Source organism: Poecile atricapillus, chromosome 2 (assembly GCF_030490865.1).
Source record: "Poecile atricapillus isolate bPoeAtr1 chromosome 2, bPoeAtr1.hap1, whole genome shotgun sequence".
Classification (NCBI taxonomy): Eukaryota; Metazoa; Chordata; class Aves; order Passeriformes; family Paridae; genus Poecile; species Poecile atricapillus.
In genome coordinates, this window is record NC_081250.1 from 40,335,812 (window position 1) to 40,355,751 (window position 19,940).

Sequence of the window (19,940 nt, forward strand, 5' to 3'; positions counted from 1 at the left end):
ACTATCTTCCAGACAAATTTCCAGTATTAAACCAGAAAACATTCACTAGATCTATTTCACACAGGCCTTCTCTTCACGGACACACCCTCTAGTTCTCAAACTTGAATTTTATTTTTAAGCATACTGCTTTCTGATAAGGTGGGATACCATTTATCTTATCTGGAAGATGAGTTTCAATTGAGGTAAATACAGGTAGATCCGACCTTCCAAACTTTTGGAAGTCAAGAATAGATTAAGTGGCTGATGAAGAAGTAAAAACATAATCTCTTGGACTGCTGTTGGATTCTGACTTCAACTCATTTCTGCAGCTATGAGTTCTTCTGGTGCTCCCATGAAATGAGATGAATAGCTGTATAGATAAACTCCCAGACTGTGAGTGAATGTAGTTTATTGTTTGAGGGCCTACATTGTCTCTTAGAGGCAAATGCAAGAACTAAACTGGACAGTGAACAGCTTTATAGTCCCACTCTTCTCCTAGGCAGCTGGGCCTTGTGTTTCAGAATCTAAGCACTTACTCTAAATAAATTTTATCTATATCTTGCTATAATACCCTGTCAAACATGAATAAATATAAAAATAATATATATTAATGACAAATACACATATACACACAAATAGAAAATATCCCTGTTCACTGGGGATAGCTTGGACCGTGCTGATACAGAATTTGGTGAAGGGCCCAACTCAATGCCGAAGATAGCATAGAGAGAGGTTAGCTGACTAATTCAGTCTCACAGCTCTCCTGATCCAGGAATTTTGGTTCTGTGTACATGATGACACCATTGTAAAGAACAGACGTGCCATGAGTCTTCATGGTAAGATCAAACAAGAGTACTGAAAGTTATGAATTGTGTCTACCTGTACTAAAGCATTAGAACCTTCTCAGAGGTAAAATGGCCCCTAAAGACTGTCAAAATGATAAACTACTTTATTGCCAATTAAAGGGCATGAGAAAGGAAACAGACAAACACACTAACATCTGCATGATGTCTGGCATCTTGTTTGTTTGATTGTAAACTGTGTTATCTTATTTTGGTGTCATTGCTGGAAATAGATTAGATTCTATCTGAAGCATTGTATTGGGACTTTTTGCTTTTTCTGAGCACTACTCAGAACCAGATTTTCGAAATATGACATCTATTTTTCAGGTACAATTTGAGCACTGCTTTTTCTGCTAGCAAACGATAAAATATACAGATATGCATACAAACCTCAGCTGTATGTGCTAACTGAATACAAACTAAGCACAAACGGGCTTTTACAGATGTAAATTCTATCATTTGCTTGTACAAGTGACAGTGATAAACAGCCACACACACCAGTGATTTGCATGCACAGAGCTGAAGTTTAGCTTTGAGTGCTTTTTGAGACCTTAAGTGTCATACCCTGTTGACAGCATATTTGACCTGAGAACTTCAGCTTTTAAATCAAAACATTTCTTTGCAACTTCAGTTTATTTTCTTTATATCCATTACCATGTCTATTTTTTTTTAATCCGTCATCAAAACATCTATCTTTGAATGGTTAGGCTGGCTGGTGTCTTTTGCTGAGATATTGCTAATATGCTGGGAGGCATTGCTGTTTAAGTACATTTGCTTAGTTTTGGACCTAATTTTATTCATTTTGCAGTGACTGGACATTTTTCCATTGGCTCTTTTGATTGTACATTCCTTGGGGCAGGGATGTGTCCTCCATTGTTTTTTTTTGTGAGTGCACTACCAGTGATCGCTTCCAAGAAATACAAGTAGACAATAACCTATTCTTTCAAGGAACAAAAAGATGTTCTTTTTGATGCATTCATCTTTCATCTCTCTTCAGTTTGCCATTCAGAGGCAGAAAACTGTTTGCATGGTTTTTAATTTTCATCGGTTTCCTAGGTTTTTGCATCTTCTACCCTTCTCATTTCCTCATTAATTTGCTTCACTATTGTATTCATTAATAGTCACTCCTTCAAATTAACTCCACTTTAACTCTAAAATTCTGAGTAGAAAAATGAAAAATAATTTTTTCAGGTTGCATTTTGAAGATATATAATATCCCACTCAGCAAAGGTTTCTTTTAAATTTTTACTCTGTGGGTTTTTTTCTCTATAGCATCCAACAAAACCAGAAATAATGAAAACATGGCTTTTGCAATTGAGGAGACATTGCTAGCTCCAAAGTATAGATATCTTGAAACTATTTATGGAATTTAAAATTCTTTTGGAAAGGGAAAGGTCTGGATTTTGCATTTCCCCTTCAAAACTATGTCCTTTATTTCACCTCATAGTTGTAAAACTGGCATCAAAACAGGTTTATCATAGGCAGAGACAGCAAAGTCAGACTCTTTCCTAAATATTAATTAAGTGCTGAAGACTATAGTGCTTAAATATGTACAGCCTGTCTCACTGGATTCAATCAGTTGCAGGTTAAGACCTGAATATAGTGGACAAAACTGGAAAATCCTGTACTCAAGTCCCAACAGCTAAATAGAAGAGTAATTGATAATGCATATGCTTGTTATCAAGTCTTAGCTGTAAGAAGATGTGATGAATTGTGTTCAGTCTTATTTAAGCTTAACACTTTGGGTTTTTACTCTAAGAAGTTTGATGAGTTTAAATGTATTTCCAATCTGCAGAAGGAACAAAGAGAGAAGGGGGCATATCTCAGCAGGACCAGAGAGCCAGCAGAAATTGAAAGAAGTAGTCAAATTGAGCAGTATGCATTAAGAATTAAAAGCAGAAAAGCTTTAAGAAAGTGAGTTTGTGCATATTGTTTACACAGATACTACCAAACAGATTACTCATCTATTTTCATCATCAAGAAAATTCTCCAGACTTCATTTTGACAGTTTTAAACAAAACCCATCATCCCAAATCAAAACTGTATTTGCATATGTATATATGCAGTCTGCTATGAAAAAAAATAAGATGCTATTAGCACATGGAGTCCTTATGCTTCACCCTACTACAAAAGACAGAAAATATGAAAAGAGATTGGGAAAGGCAAAAAAGAACGCAAGAAAAAAAGGGATTGCTGGAGCTAAACATGTAGTTGTTCAGGGCTTCCTCCTTACCCCATGGAATATTCCTGTTCTGATGATTATATCTGATATGATTCCACTGGGAATATCAGATATAAAGGCACATAGGAACACTCCATAGCATGGAAGATCAGAGAGGAATTGGTGCTTCTAACACCTGCACTAGCTCCTCCAAAATCTCCTCTGCACTTTACATAGGAGGACTGTGTGTGGCTTTCAGATCAGATGGTAAAGCAGAAATGCTGAAGGGCTTAGCCCACACATCATCTTGTCTCCATCTCTCTCTTAGTTAGCGTGACTCGAAACTTCAGTTCTTGCACACCAACCCTTGGCTGCCACTGCAGATGTTGTGTCCTTTGTAGAATATTCTCATGCCTTTGTGTACTTCTGTAAGTTTCTTTTCTAGCAATGAAGATTTAGCATACATTAAGAAATTATCTAGACAAACTCTTTTTCTGTTGTTTTAAAGCATCTCCCCTTTGTTTGTTTCTAAAAATTATTATAGTGACAAATCACTTTTTCTCCCAATTTCTAACTTAAGTGAACTCAGTGGAGATATTCCTTTCCCAAGTACTGAAAACTACATTAAACTTTTCAATTTGGCACAGATCCAGGCTTACCACAGGAACCAAGAAGACTGCAACATCATCCAGTGAAATACAGATGTTTTCAGTGTGTGAAACAAATGTGGCTTTGCTGCTCACCCATTTCCCTCAGAGCTTCATTTCTTCCCTTTGAGTCTCCCGGGTTAGGCCTTTTGTCCTACCCAGTGATGTCCTAACTAGCTATGAGTCCAGGCCAACTCTCAGAAAAGTCAGCAGAAATAGCTGCTTCTTTTCAGCTTTACGTAACAATTCTGAGGTGAATAAAGCCTTCTACATGAAAAGAACAGACACTTCTGTGCTTAAATCATGATGCTGCTATGGGAAGTGAGTGCATGGCCATTGCCCTCATCGCAGTGTCTTAAGTAAGAAAGGATGAAGTTCTGGCTATGGCCAGAGAATAGGTTTTTTTTAGTCATATAGAATTTAAACTACAAGGAGCTATGTTCATGTTTAAAAGTCATTTAGCCTATCAATTCTATTTTGATGGTTTTCTAGAAAAGGAGATGTAGGAGTTCAGTAGATCTCCCAAGGGTTACAGGACTCTTTGTTTCAAAAAAGGAACAGAGACAAGTAAGTCTTTAAAGGTGTCAAAAATATCACTCAAGGCTTGAGTTGTGCAGCCATTCTGTGTGGGTTTGGGATATGTGAGCAAAAATGTTAGGATGCAGGGAAGAACTGAATGAAAATTGTGGGTGGAAAGCTAGAAGACAAGATGCTTTTGAAAATGCAGCTTGTAATGTATCAATTTTCATGTGGACTGTGTAGACAATGGTGAAATTCAAATAGTATATTCAGCTTTTACTCTCTATGAACATCCAAAGCATATCTTTGTATCCCAGTGCAATGTAATTTTTTTCAGGATAGCATTTATAAAACACATAAAATTACAGACTTTCTGAGACAGAAAATACCTGCACAGATAGATCTCAAAAATTACAGAAGTCTCCAGGTTACCAAATGTTTGCTTACCTGCAGTAACGTGCCTAAGACTGCAGAAGCAGAGATTGGTGAGTGGGAAAATGACTCATTGGATATTTGTATTAGCTACTTTGAAATGAATAGTATGAAGGGAATTATCAATAAAGTCAGAGCCTTCATGAGAAAGCAACTCTGTTTGCAACTCTTAAGTGAGAAATGAGATTGCCTAGAATGCAAGTTGACAGATAAAGACTGTTGAGTGGGGCCCCAAGGAGGTTGTGTTGAAAACAGGAAACCTTTTATTTGAATTGTTTAAGGGTAGTAAAAGGTCAAAATTATTCAAATGCTGAATGCAGTAGATAAATGAATCCTGAACCAACAGATTTGTGAGGCAGCAGAAAGCAAAATACTCTGATAGCTGCATTTTTATAAAGATTGCGTAAGTCTTGCTAACTTTAATAGCCACTTTTGTACATTTTACATGCAACATCTTCAGTTAATCCACATTAATGTAAATGTAAATGTGCTTGAGAAAGACCTGAAAATATCTTTGAACATTAATTCTTATGCAAATAAATATAAATAAATATTTTAGTTAGTTTCTGAGCAGTTATCCTAACTACTCATAAGAAGAAGTGACAAATTGCTATGTGAAACAAATGACCAAAAGAAGAGGTTATGGAAAGGAAATAAATGTTCTTTTTCATCTGCTGCTGAACTACTTTATGATCTTAGGCAACATATTTAATTTGTGCATGTCTTCCCACCATTTCTAGCCTTATTAATTAGGACTACATAGAATCTCCTTGCTATGTTGGCATGCCACAGTATGTTTTACTATCATCTGATCATAACCAAGAATAACAAGATAAAAATTACACTGGATTCTAGAATAAGAAATCTTTGACCCTTACCATCAGATTGTTCCAATTCTTGGCCTGTAATTAAATTCATATTGTCATCACTCCCTGTGTTTAATTTTTTGAGCTATGAAGAATGTACTTGGCCATGAAAGGTCTTCCTTTTGCATTTTAGAACATCAGTGTCTCTGGAGTCTATTTAGTCACCTACACCTATTTTACAGTACAACACACAACTGCAAAGTATGCAAGAGCATGCAGTGTGTGTTAATGAGTCATAGTATTGATTTCACCAGTGATATTTTAATGCTGTTTCTCTTGAAAAATGAACAATAGATCTGGGCTCAGAAATCTTTAATGTATGTTGTGTATGATAATAGATAGTCCATATTCAGTTATGCACTTTATTACTCTATATAGAAGCTAAAATATATGCTGTTTTACCACAGTGCACATAAGTGAAAGATCTGTGCTAATTTTTTTTCAGTCTGTCAGCACATCTGGAACATTTTTTTCTTAGGAACTCAGCCTTCTTGGTGTGGATTGGCTTGCCCTCTAGTGAGAATCCCTGCTTTCTGCTTCTCAAATGCGTGCTCTTCCAAGACTGTTGCAATGTGGTAAAATGCTCTGGTTCACCATTCTTCCACCTCAGCTCCAAATATGGTTCTGTGTTTTTAGTTCAATGTATGTATCAAGTAAGTTGAAGGTTTCAAAACCTTTTCATTAGGCAATACGAATGAACAGTTCAGTTTTGTGGCTCATTACATTATCATGGTTTGTAGTTCAATTCTTCATAAGGATCACAGAAGAGACTGGAAGGAGGTCAGGCTTCCTATCTCCCCAGGCCGCTGGTTCAGATCATGCTTCCCTGTCCAATCTGTTACTGTTTATAGATTTGCAGTTACTGTTTCTATCTCAAAGTGCGCTTGGCCTGGAGATCTTTATTTTGCTCACTGAGATTTGCAATGATTGTTCAGAACTTTACCTTAGCCTAAAAAATACATTTTACTTAGGGTTATCTTGAAGTCCTTTTAATAACAGCAATATTCTTTGTGCAGAGAACAACTCAGAGCACACTGTTACAACGAATTTTGTTTAATAATTTTATTTTTGCAATAGAGTTATAAATCTCTTGAATCACAAAAAGGAAAGATGGGGTAAAAAAAGAGAAAGAAAGGGAAGTTTGAAAGCAGCAGCCAAATGCAAACCTGTACTAACCTTCATGTCATCTAGGGCCTGCCCTTTTCTTCTTATGTATGATCATGTTCACTTAAACTATCTATGAAGTTTCTTTTTGTTTTGGGGGTTAAACTCTAGGATTAGGAGCAGAGCTTTCTGAGTCCAGGGCCCTCACCCTTGGAATTAGTTTTCCTTGGTTCTCTGCCAATGTCCAGCTCCAGTAATCTTCAGAGCACATGGACAAATATTTGTATTTGGGTAAGTTTTTCTGTATTTTTAGGTGGTTCGGGTTTGCTTTGAATTTAACTTTACAGCCTTCGAGACTGTAGATTGGAAAGTGTTATTTTCTAACAGGATTACTTAGTATTACTCACCATGGGAAGTTTTCCATGTAATTTATCAGTTATTCTTATAAATGTGCACTGTACTCCCTGAAATAAGGATATATTTATTTTCACTTTTATTTTTGCCATTTTCCAGCCTGTGATACTGGGAGTACTTTGACTGAAAAGCTCTAGAGGACAGAATTGTGTTCCTTGCATGTCTTCTCTGTGGAAGGAAGGGATGACTGTGCAGGTGGACAGGCAGTGTGATGGCTTATCAGCTTTGTGGGCTCACTGCTTCATTCTAGGCGATTCCGTCATCCAGTCCACCTTGGTACTTGTACCACAGCCATTGTGGCTGTGCAGCCCTCCCCTCCAAAGTGCCTGTCTGCAGTTAGTACTGCTTTTTGCTTATGAGACCAAAACTGCAAGAGTGTCCAGAAGATTTAAGGTTTTCTACCCCAAAATGTAGTATTTCAATGAAGTCTATTGCAATGATTACGAATGGATAATTGTAAGTAGTCTAACGTATTTGATTATAAAAGCTAATATATACAGCTTGATTGTCTATTTATTTACCTCAATTTTAAACATTTATGCTGATAATTTCAATAGAAAGGCTCCTCATTTGTACCAATCTGAGAAAACAGCAGGGACTGTAAATACTCGACATGCTTGGAGAATAATACAAATGGATCTTTAGAGCTGTATATTTTAAAAATACAGTTTTGGTGTGACAAAGACTTTTTTTTTTTCTCTATTGGATGATTAGCTCTTGCCCTTTGTCTGAATATATTGTAACAATAAGAACTGTTCAGGTTCCCACAGTAACAATATTGTTGGGGACAACACAACCCAAGGCCAGGAATAAAAGGGTATCATAAAGTACCTCATCACCCGCTTCCCAAAATATCCTGGGACAGGTCCTCTCTTGGTGTACAACAGACCAGCTCCTGAGGATGTGCCCCAGTATCTCTGCAGAGCGGGTAGTTGCTGTTGGAGAGGTCAGTATATGCATCAGCTAGATGATGTGTAGATCAGATCTTTGCGCTGCAGGCTCTTAGGAGATGTTTCCAGTTAACTTCCACAGCAGCTGCTCCTCAGGACAATGTGGTGTTATATTTAGAAGTGCAGACTGGTCACCTGATGGTGTCCTGATTTAAGAACTATCAGGTCTGTGCTCACCATATCTTTGAAACGAAAAGGGTAATAGCTGAAGAGTTGGCTTGGCTCTGGCTTCACTAAGGAAATTCTTGTTTTAGTATAAACCACTCTTAATGAGATTGCATTTTTTCCCTATCATGTCTAACTTCAGTCTGAGAAGAAAGATAACACAAAGAATAAAAGAGTCGAGAGTGCACTGCGGTCACAACTGATTTAGCAGCTTACACGCGATTTTTTTTTCTTTTCTCTTCTATCTGTGTTGATAAAATCGGAGAGCCGGTGGCTAGCATTGACTTAGATTTCCAGCCTGGATTTGTTCTTGTTTTTCTCCTTACTTCAGTTCTCCTTGTGCAGTGCTGCGTGGCGCTGGCAGCCTGAGAGAGAGGGAGCTCCAGTCACACGCAAAGACTCAGACCGCTGAGAGGAGATTAACATCAAGGAGCCCACATTTGCAATAGCGGGTGGTGCTGGGGGGAGAGGCGAGGGGAAAATAAAATAAAAGCAACAATCGGGTAAATGCTCGTCTCTTCTCGCCACCACCACCTTGCACAGGTCTGAAATCGCTTGTTTTGCTTTGCTGTATTGCGCTTGCTTGGGCTGTGGAGAGGGGAGGGGGAGGGGAGGAAGGGGGAGGTTTAACTTTTACTTGACATTACCGGGTTATTGTCACTTCCCCCGTGTTAAACCCCGGTGGTTTCCCCTCGCCCCCACCCCCTCCCCGGGCTCGGCTCCCTCCAGATAACTTTGTTCAAAGGGCTGCAGCCGGGAGGGCTTGTCCGGGCCTGGGACACAGATAGCGTAAAGTAAATAACCACCACAATTAGGCTGGGGCCGGGAGTTGATCTTCGTGGCGAGAGATCTGCTTAGTTAGCGTTTGCTGTTTCGGGGCGATTGAAGGCCGCCGTGCCAAGGACACGCACACACACACACACACACACACACACACACACACACACACACACACAGTCACTCTTACACACGCACGCTGGATACAAAAGTCTGGAGGATCTAGGGGAGAATTGCAGCCGCCGGATCTGTGCAGCAGCCGCGGCCAGAGCCATGCGTGTCACGGCCTCCTGAGGGGGGAAAAGGAAGGAAGGGAGGAAGGAGGAAGAGAAAAGAGAGAAAGAAAGAAGGAAAAAAGAAAAGAGGGAGAAAGGAAAGCAGAAGAAAGACGCGGGGTGGTGGAAAGTGTTTGCCTGCTTTTGTCTCGCAATACAGTGAACTGGAAGATGGAGATGGATGTTAAGGGAGTTTCTCCGTGCCCGGAGCCCATCCCCCCGGCGGCGGGGTCTGGCGGCTGCCCGCACCAGCGCCCGCACCACCGCGATGGGCAGCCCGCGGAGCCGGCCCCCGCCGCCGACAGCGGCCACCCGGAGCGGAGGCACGGCAGTGAGAAAGAGGACAAAAAGGTAGGTCCGCTCCGCCGCCGGCCGGCCGGCGCCGCGCCCGCCGGAGGGGCGGCAGCCCGGGGCCGCGCTCGGCGGGGCGGGCGGGGCCGCTCCCGCTCCCCGCCGGCCGCGGGCAGCCCCGCGCCGCCCTTTGTCAGCGCGGCGGCGGGAGGCGGGGGGCCGGCGGCGGAGGTTGTCTGAGGACACGGGGGTGGCGGGGCGGGGAGCGCGGGGCCGCCGCCGCCGCCGGGCCCGGGGCGCCGGGCATTGTTCCGCCCGCCCGCCCGGCGGGAGCGGCCCAGGTGCCGCCGCCAAAGTTTAACCTCACTTCGAGGGGCCGCGGCCGGCGGGGCCGCCGCTCCCCTCCCCTCCCCGCTCCTCGCCTCGACTTCCAGCCGGCGGCGAGGGGCGAGTCACTTGGGGGAAGGAGCCCGGGAGCTGTGTCCCTCCAGCCCTGCTGTGTCATTGCGGACCGGGGGACGGCTGCTCGCTGCCGAGTGAGAACCTGCGGGTGACGGAGTTGAGCGAGAAATGGGTCAGATCGCACCCTTTGGTGCGGATGTGTCTGCTGCTGGGAGAATGGGAAAGTAGGGAGGATGGGATGGTAAAAGGTTGCCATTAAGATAATGTCAGCGGAGTGCATTGATCAGTGCTTTTGTCTGTGGGCACTGTCTTAATTTCCATTCATTTTTTTCTCGGCACTGGGTTGCTAAACTGAAGCCGATGAATTCTGCTGTGTCTATAGGTCTGTGACAGGCAGAGACTGATAAATGTGTAAGTTTCATCGTAATTCGGTGATGGTTGCAAGGTGTGATCCGCGTGTGCTAGACTGTAAAAGACATCCGTTTATATTTTATTGAAATCCGAGTAATTCTCTGAATGCACAGATACCCCCAAACAGATCATAATCCTCGAGTAATGTTAAAAAGAAATGCTGGCATGTACTGGATTTGAGCCGTGATTCTTCAACTAGTTTTACTATAGTTTGGTTTTGTTATAAATGTGTAAGAGAACAGTAACACAATGAAGGAATGTAAGCGGGCAATGCAATAAAGCAATGCAACAACTATGTCACACCACACATTTGCATGACTAGAGCTCCGGTTGTCATGAGAAAGACAAGGTATTTTTTAAAAATTGTATTTTTAAATGTAGACTCCTAGTTTTCAGCATTTGCCTCCTACACTTTTTGGTTTGTTACTGTTCCGTAAAATCTGTGCTATTGTTTTAATTAAAAGAGGGTATCGACGCCGGATCATATAAACAGGGACTGTACAGTTTAAGAGGGTGGATGCAAGGGCTTTATTTTTAAAATGGTAACTGGTGGTTTATATGTTGTGATAGATGAACAGAGAATTTCATTGCCTTTGAGTTTATGAATATTTAATTCTGTCGTGACTGCATGTTACTGTACCTAGCTGAATGATTTTTGTGTGTGTGATTGTTTCTAGGATCCCTTCCCTTGCACCGTGCTACTTACTAAACTTAAAATTATTTTATTTCAAAATAATTACAATGTAGACCCAAGGCTGCCAGTTACACATGGCTTCATTTTGCCACTGCCTCGAGAATTTTAAAATCCTGCCATCAGCAGAAATCCATGCTTAATAATTACTTTCGGATGTGCCACACAGTCTGTCTAATGTTTTACCAATCATTGACATGAGGAAGGCAAAGAAGGTGTGACTCAAGGTGAATGAACACCAAAGAAGGCCTGATTTGCTATGGTGTGGCTAACTAATGTGTTTAGATGACTCAGGATTGCACTACTTTATTCTGTATCTGCCAGCATTTTCTGGATATGAAACAAAAGTACTACCTTTTTTTTTTTGGTGTTTTTTTTTGTTCTATCTGTAGCCATGATAAAGTACTGTGATATATTCCTCTTTTTTAATTCCACTATTAGCTTTTCCAAGTTTGCCATTGCCAAGGTTGTTGCAATGACTAGCTTGTATTTTTGGGATGTGCTGTGATATTTCAAACCTCCCTAAATGTATGTATCTTTTCTGGATGCTGTCCCAGGACAACCAGTACTTCTTATTAGTGCAGAACTATTTCAGATATCTGGTAAAGTACTGGCAACAGAAATTTGACGAGAAGAGGAAAACCCATTAGAGCGATAGTAAAATACAACATTATTGTGAAAAAAAACCCAAGTCAACTACAAAACTGAACTCAAGCATTTCTGGGGACATCATCTAAGAGCTTTCTAAATTGATTGAAACAACTGTACCATTGTTCTTATGGCCCTTATACAAACTTCTGAGGCACACTGATACATCCTAGAAGTGTAAGCACTCTACGTGGAATTTGTAAAGGACATTAGAACCTGAATTCCTGACAATGTATAATTTTGATTAACTACATATTAAGATCTTGCAATATCTCATGATTTCACTGTCAGATTTGCTTTTTGGGATCATTATAGAAAAAAAAACCCTTACATTTAATCATTGAGCTCCATTTCTGGTGGACATAAAAAGAGTTTTACTTCCATCTAAATGGAAATGGTCAAATTTATGTTCTGATAAAATTATTTTTGTCATTGTCTCCAAAAGGAACATTGCTGAATTAACCAAAGCAAGTATTTTCCTAAGTCTATGGAATTTCAGTAGAAGATACTACCATAGTCTCACTTACATGGATATTGTAGGTTTTCTTCTTGCTGTATATTAGTTTTTTATTTGTTGTTGAGCTTCAATAAAATTTTGAAACGTGTGTAACTTGAAATATATCCCACTGTCTTCAGCTAGGATGCTGACATGCCAAAGTGTGTGCTTAAGTGCTTTGTTGGAGGAAGACCTAGGTTACTTCTCATATATCTTTCTGTTGAAACCATCTCTGACTGATGTATGAGAATGGAAATTATGAAGATTGACTTTATAATTTATTAAGTATTTTAAGTACTTGGTGCTTTAAAGGATAGTTGCCATTTAGGTGGGAGAAAATGAAGCACAAATAGTAGAGTGCAAGATTTAGAAAGCTAATAAGCTGACTGTATGGATACTATTTTTTTCTCTTAAAGCGAAACACATCAGAAAATATTTTTCAACACTCCTACAATGTTTTCTGTTATTTTAGTTAAAAGCATGTAGGTCTAATCCTATATGTAGAAGCATGTTGACATTCTCCAGTATGGCAAAGTGAGTGACTGGGGGAGAGAACAACCTGCAATCCTGGCTGTTCATTCCTGGCTGGAGGTGCAGCTGATGCCTGTGACAGGTTGTGTGGGTGGATTGTCACACCATCTTGCCACTCCATGACTTATCTTGGAATGATTGCATCTTTACAAGGATCAGCGTACGGAGCACTTAGGGAATAGAAGGCAGCTTTGCAATTCCTTTACAGACTGGTAACTATGGGTGAGGTTTATTATCATAGCTGACAGCTCAGGATGGGTAGAGTTTTACTAGAGTCGGTACCCTGAGCCCTGAGTTAGGAGTTTCAAGCCCCCAGCTACAGCCAGTCTGTTACAGTGTTTCCATTTTCCAAAGCCCAAGTTCTCCAAAAGTTGGTGTGAGGTATGGATTTGGTAATGTAATATTTCATACCGAGGAGGACTTCTGCATCTCTGTGGTATGTGCAAGTCATTTAGCACAAATGATCTATAAGCACTCCCAGAGCTTTCACTTTATACCTATATTCCCGATATAAAACCATCTGTGAAATAGATCCAAAGTGAAGAACTTTCTGTGTATTTACATGGAAATGAACACACCAAGGTTATAGCAAAACCAAGCTCATATGGGTTGGGTACATTGTACCCTGGTTCACGACCAATTTGCCGGTGTTTGATGCAAGAGTTCTGAGGTGTTTTGTGGTCTTTTTTGTATGTTATTTCCCAGGATACTTACCTGTGATAGTGCTGTGTGATAATGGCACCCAAGTGTGAGCTCCTAGAGGGGAAAAGCTGAGTGCTTTGGGGAAAGGCACTTAGTATTAACTTGGGAATTCTGTTCTGCTGTACACATGATCTGATCATCAGTCTCTGAAAGCCATCTGCTAGCGTATTTACAAGAATATTGCTATCAACTATATAGTGCTTGTTCACTCATCCTTCACAAGCAGTAGGTCAGGAATAGTGGAAGACACGTCAGGGGAATTTTTTTTAATAGCTTATCTTATGTATTTAGTTTTGTTTGATTTGGAAAGCCAAATGTTACTATGTGTTTACATTTATAGAGAGAAGGCTCAAGAAATGCAGTTTATGCTTGAAGCAGATGGTGGGGATTCTTTCAGGGGGTAGATCACTCCAGTTTCAGATCAGATGTGCTTATCTTACCTTAAGCAGTTGTATTGTGAGCAGAAGAGGAGTTGTCAACCACTGTCTTGTTTCCTGGAGATTTGACTGAGTTATCCTTTGCCAAATAATCTGGACCTATCCCACTGAGCAATGAGAAGTTAAGAACCAAAAGTTGAAACTGAAATCAGTAATGGATATGAGGAAACAGTATGGGGTGTGTGGGGTGAAGAAAGCAGAAATAGACAGCAATACTGGTTGCTGATGGTAGCAGCTTCTCCTGATAATAGTGTAAAATGCACCAGTGTAAAATGCACTAGCTTAGAAACTAGTTGGAGTTTCTAAGTACTGAAGACTTTGTGCCAAGTGTATCATGGGCTATGGTTCTGCCAAGATTTAATGAATAGTCATGATATGGCATGAATAGTCAAGGTCATGTCATTGTCTGCATAGATGGACAAATTCTTCACCACACAGACATGGCAGAAAATTATACTTGTGGCTGTTGCTATTCTGAGAGTTTCATGTCATACAGAAATTCAAGTGTATGCTTAAAGTGAGGACAGAGCTGGAGAATAATGTGTCTTTGTCTACATCATTGCTAAGATTTCTGAAATCGTTCCCCAGCACAGCAACATCCACCCTGTCTTTTTCAGATCCACTCTTAAGCACCCGTTCTTCATTCTTAAGCTGTTCCTATCTATGCTGTGGGGCATCATGATATCGATACTGATCTGCATATTTCAATTTCTTCCTAATGGAGTAGTCTGAGAAAAAAGTCAGCACCTTGTTCTTCCAGACTTCCCAGAGCCTAGTTGCTGCCTGGGTGGTGAGCCTGACACAAAGCCTCAGACCCAGGACATTCTGAGTCCCTCATATCCAAATATTTTTTCCTGCACATTCCCAGATCACAGCTCTGATCATGGCTGGCTAACTCATGACAGTATGGGGAGACTCCTGGGCACGTGTTCCTGGAATAGCTCCCCAAAGCCAGAGTGCCTGGCAGGTAGCTCTGGAAAGGAGGTTTTAGTCCTTTGTCTTGCTGATCTGGGCAGCAAAGCTATTCACCCTGCCATTATCGTGTTTTGATGAGCAAGACCCAAGAGCCATCTGCTTTGAGGAGACTAAGTAAAAAATCCAGATTAAAAAAAAATCAAAAAGAGGAAATTCACTATGAACTGAAAGCCTTGCTTTGCAGGCAGGACTACTTCTGCATTTTGATGCACTTCATGTACTCTGTTTCACTCTTCTCTTTCTAGTGAGAGAATGAATCCTTAGATGAACCTAGGATTGTGCCTCTGTTACAAAATTAAGCAGATGTGAAGAAGACAGAGAAACTCTTAGTATCTGAAGGCAAGACTAACAAACTCCTGTTCTATTAGACATCAGAGAATCCAGAAGGAGACAATATATTGGGAAACAGGCCTCATAATTTTCATATCTCCAAAATTACTTTTTGTCTGAAATTCTGGGAATTCCTGTTGCTGCATGACCAGCAGGTCAAGGGAGGTGATTATCCCCCTCTGCTCCACTCTTGTGCACCCTACCTGGAGCACTGCATCCACCTCTGGTACCCCAACATAAGGAAGACATGGAGATGCTGGAGTGAGTACAGAGGAGGCCACAAAGATAGTCAGAGGGCTGGAGCATCTCTCTGATAGAGATAGGCTGAGGGACCTGTGGCTGTTCAGCCTTCCAATATGTAAAGGAGGCCTACAGAACTGGACAACTGGAGAAGGAGTTTTTATAAGCGCATGGAGTGATAGGACAAGACAAAAGGCTTTAAACTGGAAGAGATAATTCTTAATTAGGCATTAGAAATAAATTCTTTAGTGTGTGGGTGGTGAGACACCCGGAAGAGGTTGTCCAGAGAAGTTGTGTATGCCCTATTCCTGGTTGGATGGGGTTTTAAGCAACCCAGTACTGTAGAAAATGTCCCTATCCATGGCAAGGGGTTTGGAACTAGATGGTTTTTAAGGTCCCTTCCAACACAAACCACTTTAAGATTCTATGATACGGGAAAAAAATCTTACCTTAAGTAGATGTCAACAACATTATTCTTATACTAAATACAAAACACAGCACTGTATCAGCTATTATGAAGAAAATTAACTGTATCCCAGAATCTGGAATGTGTAAGATGTGGGTTTTATGTTAAAGCATAAAGTTGGAGAGTGAGGACTTGACTTCTGTGATTTGCCTGTGTCTGTGTTAAAACAACACACATGATAGTGCATATGAATGATTCTTTAAAATTTTACCCAATACTGAGATTTCTGAAAGAAGAATGTGCTATTTAAAATAGTTGTCCTCTCAAATAAATTGTATAAGAAATGTTTTGGTGAAGTTTACCAGTCTTACAGCTGTTTCAGTTTTTCATCCAACTGATCAATAAGTGGATGAAGGTTGAAAAGCTGATCACACTCTGATTGTTTCCTGGGGTAAACATAGAGATATTCATTGTAATAGAGAGATTTCATGAAAAGTAAATACTGCTTAGAGTTAGTACAAAGTGAAATTAAGTGCATATGTAGTTGATTAAGTAAAAAATCCAGGGACATAAACAATGAACATCATGGGTGGGAGATAAACAATGCTCTTGAATCATCGGCAACACAACCACAAGTTTTGTATGCAGAAGACACAAAATTGACTCTCTGGCTAAGGGCAGTTTTGCCTTGGCTGCAGAAGGGTTGTGAGGATTCCTACTTGGAGGAAGATGCAGCACTGAAAAGGGCTTTGTTATCTCCTCTTGAGCAGTTGGGACATTGCCTTGACTCAGATGTAGTGGTATGTGTTCATGCCTATGTGCTGAGACTGGAAAGCAGTCCTATTCAGGACTGCATGTGACAGCTCAGAGCTTGGCCAGTGCATGGCATATCCTTCCCACTTAAGTAGAGCTTGTTCTCAAAAGCCCAGTATTCACAGGAGTTCCTGTCCAAGAGTTGAGTGCCAGCTTGTAACAAATCTGAGGCTTCAAACAATGGATAATCAATGAAGCTGGAGATGAACAATACCCATGTTGTTGCATGCTATTCCCAGTGTTTTCCTAGATGCTCACAGTGTTTTAAGACCATCTCTAGCTGTGGTAAAAACTTACTGTGTTGTGCTGAATCCTTACAACACAGCAATTTTTCCTAGACTGAGGTTTCAGTTTAATTGCCTAAGCTAAGAGAGACATATAGTTATGGATGTGTAAAGTGGTTCAGTTTTTGTTTGGTTCTATATTTTGCTTTTCTCTGCCTGGCTGTAACCATGCTTCTCATATAGTGGCTGGGATTATTTTCCAGTACCTTGCGCTAGGTGGATTTTTGTACTGACTAGCTGCCAGTAGTAATTGTCTGACGATGGTATAAAAAGTTGCAGAGTCTCAGTAGAGTTATTGTTTTCTAACATCTTGTCTCTAAAAATACCCAAATAGTAAAGAAAATGGGACTACAGCTGCAAATGAGAAAAGTAACAACAGGACCACTGATAATAATTTCCATAAAAGTAGAGATCTGATCAGGTTTTACCGTGATGTTTAAATGAGTAAAGAAAAAAAACCAAACCAGATCTGAAAGGCGATGCAGATGGTAGTATTCTACAGTAGTTTCTTTCTTTTCTCAGTATCATCCTTTCTGTGTGGCTCTGAAATTCTCCTCCACTTATAACAAAAATTTCTGTTTTATTTCAATTCCTCACATTGCATTCTGAGATATATGGGCAATATTAATTGTTTCAGGAACTCTAGTAACCAGTGCATCTTAACTGGGATAAAACAAGACAATGTTTGGCTCATAGTATGGACAAGGACAGTAATGAATAAAATTTGTTAGACAGCCATGATTTAGTAGAAGAAGTCTAATTCTTCCATACCTAATGGCTTTTGCCATGTGTTTAAATACAGCTGTTGTTTTTGTTATACTTTATATGAAGACCTATCTTGTTACAGAAGCAGAATAGGAATAGTTTCCTTGACTGAAAAGCATTTTGTTTTGGGTTAGTAAAAATTACAGGCTCAAGCCACAAAGCTTGGTTAATGCACTTAGAGTTCCTGGGCTTCTGACTTCATTCCATTGAACACGTTGCCCTATGGTTACAGAGTTTATTTTCTCCAAAAAGCTATTTGGCACAAGTTATTCAAAGTGATAAAGTGATCACCAAGTGCAGGGAAAATAAAGGTAATATTCCCCCCTTTAATTCTAGACCACCTACAAAGGACTCTTACAATTGATTGGAAAATGAAATTTGAAATGAAATGAAAATACTGTGGAACTCATGCCTGTTACATCAGCACAGTCTGTGTTAATTGATTTCAACAGGTGCCTCAAGCACCACTGACATCTCTTTTTTGCTATTACCTAGTGATGGTTTTCTCAGAGGTTATTACAGAGTCTGTACTGAGTTTTAGGAGGCCATAGCAGAAAATCTGGTTTTGGATGCAAACTAACATACTCAAGGTTTTTGTGGAAAGGGAATTAAAGGGCTAGTATCTACCAAAGATGATTTTTATGGCTATTATATTTAGTAGCAATTTTGTATTCATCATAGCTTAAATAAATTGGTGTTATGTTTTTCTGTGGATTTAAAAAGAGTACTTTATTGCCTTGAGGTAGTTTCTGTGTGAATCAGGCATCACACAGGAAGGGTGACTACGAGTCCTCAGAGATGGGCAGGTGAGCATGATGTGTGGGGGTAGGTTGTAAATAACTTCTGCTCTTCAGGTAAATTAAGAATGAGAGGGAGTGATGTGGAGGGGCAGAGAGGCAGTAGGTGGCAAGCTAATTGAAAGCAGCAGCTTCTGAGTAGGGCTAGAAGAGAGAAGTTTGTAAGGTTTGTGTTTTGAGGCAAAAGAGCTTTATGAAGTGTGCACTGGGTCCATGTGGAGTTAAGGAAGCACACAGCAGAATTCCACAGCATCAGAATTCCAGAGCATTTGCAAAATACCTACTGAGGTTTCACAGACGTTATGCAGTGCCCTGGTTAGCCTTGTTAACTTTATTGAGTGTGCTTAAAGAACATGCAGACTTTCAAAGTATGTGAAAACTACTTTCCATAATTAACTGACTTACTCTCTCCCACCTATTGTTTCATATCTAATAGAAGGTAACAGCAAGTCATTGCCAAAGAAAATACAGATACAATGCTATTTAGGTTAGTTTGGTTTGAGATATGACAGGCTAAAAAGGATCTCCCCAAAGATCTTGCAACTTAAATAATCCCCATTTTTTGTCCTGTCTTATTTCTCCCATGACTATCATAGGATATGCTCTTAAACTAAATTTTCCTCGATCTAGTAAGCAGTTTTGAGATCAGTCCATTTTTAGACTCCTTCTGTATGAACTAATACATAACTGGAAGCATGTTTCAACTTTACTATGTCAATGACATGCTGAAATTTCCAAGTGATAAAATGACTTTTTCCTTAAGCAGAGCAGCCATCATCCACATTATCATCTACATCCCTGCACACATGGTGTGGCGTAGGAAATGACACACCATTATCAGATGGCTGTTAAGATGGATGCAGGGAAATGGCAAGGCTGCTGGCATGGTCTCAAAGACAGACATCCGCAGATGTTCTGTAGTCACTTCAGTGCATGTAGTTAAAGGGTATCTGTTGTGCCCTTGGGGAAATTTTTGCTTAAACAGAGAACATTTAAGTTTGGAGGAGATCATGAATATGTTTCCAAACGGAAAAGGGAGGAGCAGCAAGCCTAGAGGGAAGAAAGGCCATGCAGATTATCAACAGACCTCCCACAACAGGGAGGTGGCTAATGTGGTGTCACATGCTGTTGTGGTCTTACGCAAAGGTCTTATTGGACCTTAAAATGGCATCCAAAGGTGCCACTTCTTGAACTTGTCAAGAGGACACACCCTGTGCAGAAGATAAATAATTGATGGATCTCTTCAGAGAGAGGCCATGTGGAGGTTAGAGCATCGGAGGGGATCAAGGTCAATCTGTCTCAGGGACTCTATCAAAGAAGGGTTACACCACAGGACTGTCATGAGATAATCAGCCAGATCAACATCAAAACTGGGATCACTATGTGCTGGGAAATGCTGCTCAGGGGAGGAAAAAGGCTCTGGGCTCTCTGGTCTGGTCTCTGCTCTGCATGTTATGCCTGTTGGTAAGATTCAACAACTTTCTCTCTTTAGGCAGTGTTTTGTGGTCATGTGCTTTTGTATGCTGGTGCACACAACACAGTCACTGTCTTCCTAACTGATCAAGTGATGCAACTTGTACTTAACTGCTG

General features: G+C 40.5%; 1 protein-coding gene and 1 long non-coding RNA gene across 6 annotated transcripts in view; both read left to right on the forward strand.

Annotated features, from left to right (window-relative positions):
• The first annotated feature begins 8,773 nt into the window (after positions 1-8,773).
• Positions 8,774-19,940, forward strand: part of RBMS3 (RNA binding motif single stranded interacting protein 3) — a 709,899-nt gene continuing 698,732 nt past the window's right edge. For 3 of the 4 annotated variants that reach the window (XM_058830558.1, XM_058830560.1, XM_058830561.1), the window contains exons 1-2: positions 8,774-8,873; positions 9,292-9,482. In XM_058830558.1, the coding sequence (XP_058686541.1) occupies position 8,873; positions 9,292-9,482 (192 nt within the window). In that variant the 5' untranslated portion in view covers positions 8,774-8,872. Of the gene's footprint in view, positions 8,874-9,291; positions 9,483-9,656; positions 9,959-19,940 lie in introns of those variants that run through there. The other variant, XM_058830562.1, reaches the window with a different exon arrangement.
• Positions 9,907-19,940, forward strand: part of LOC131575310 (uncharacterized) — a 42,912-nt gene continuing 32,878 nt past the window's right edge. Inside the window, exon 1 of one of the 2 annotated variants that reach the window (XR_009276759.1) lies at positions 9,907-10,014. This is a non-coding gene — a long non-coding RNA (uncharacterized LOC131575310). The remainder of the gene's footprint in view (positions 10,015-19,940) is intronic. The other variant, XR_009276758.1, reaches the window with a different exon arrangement.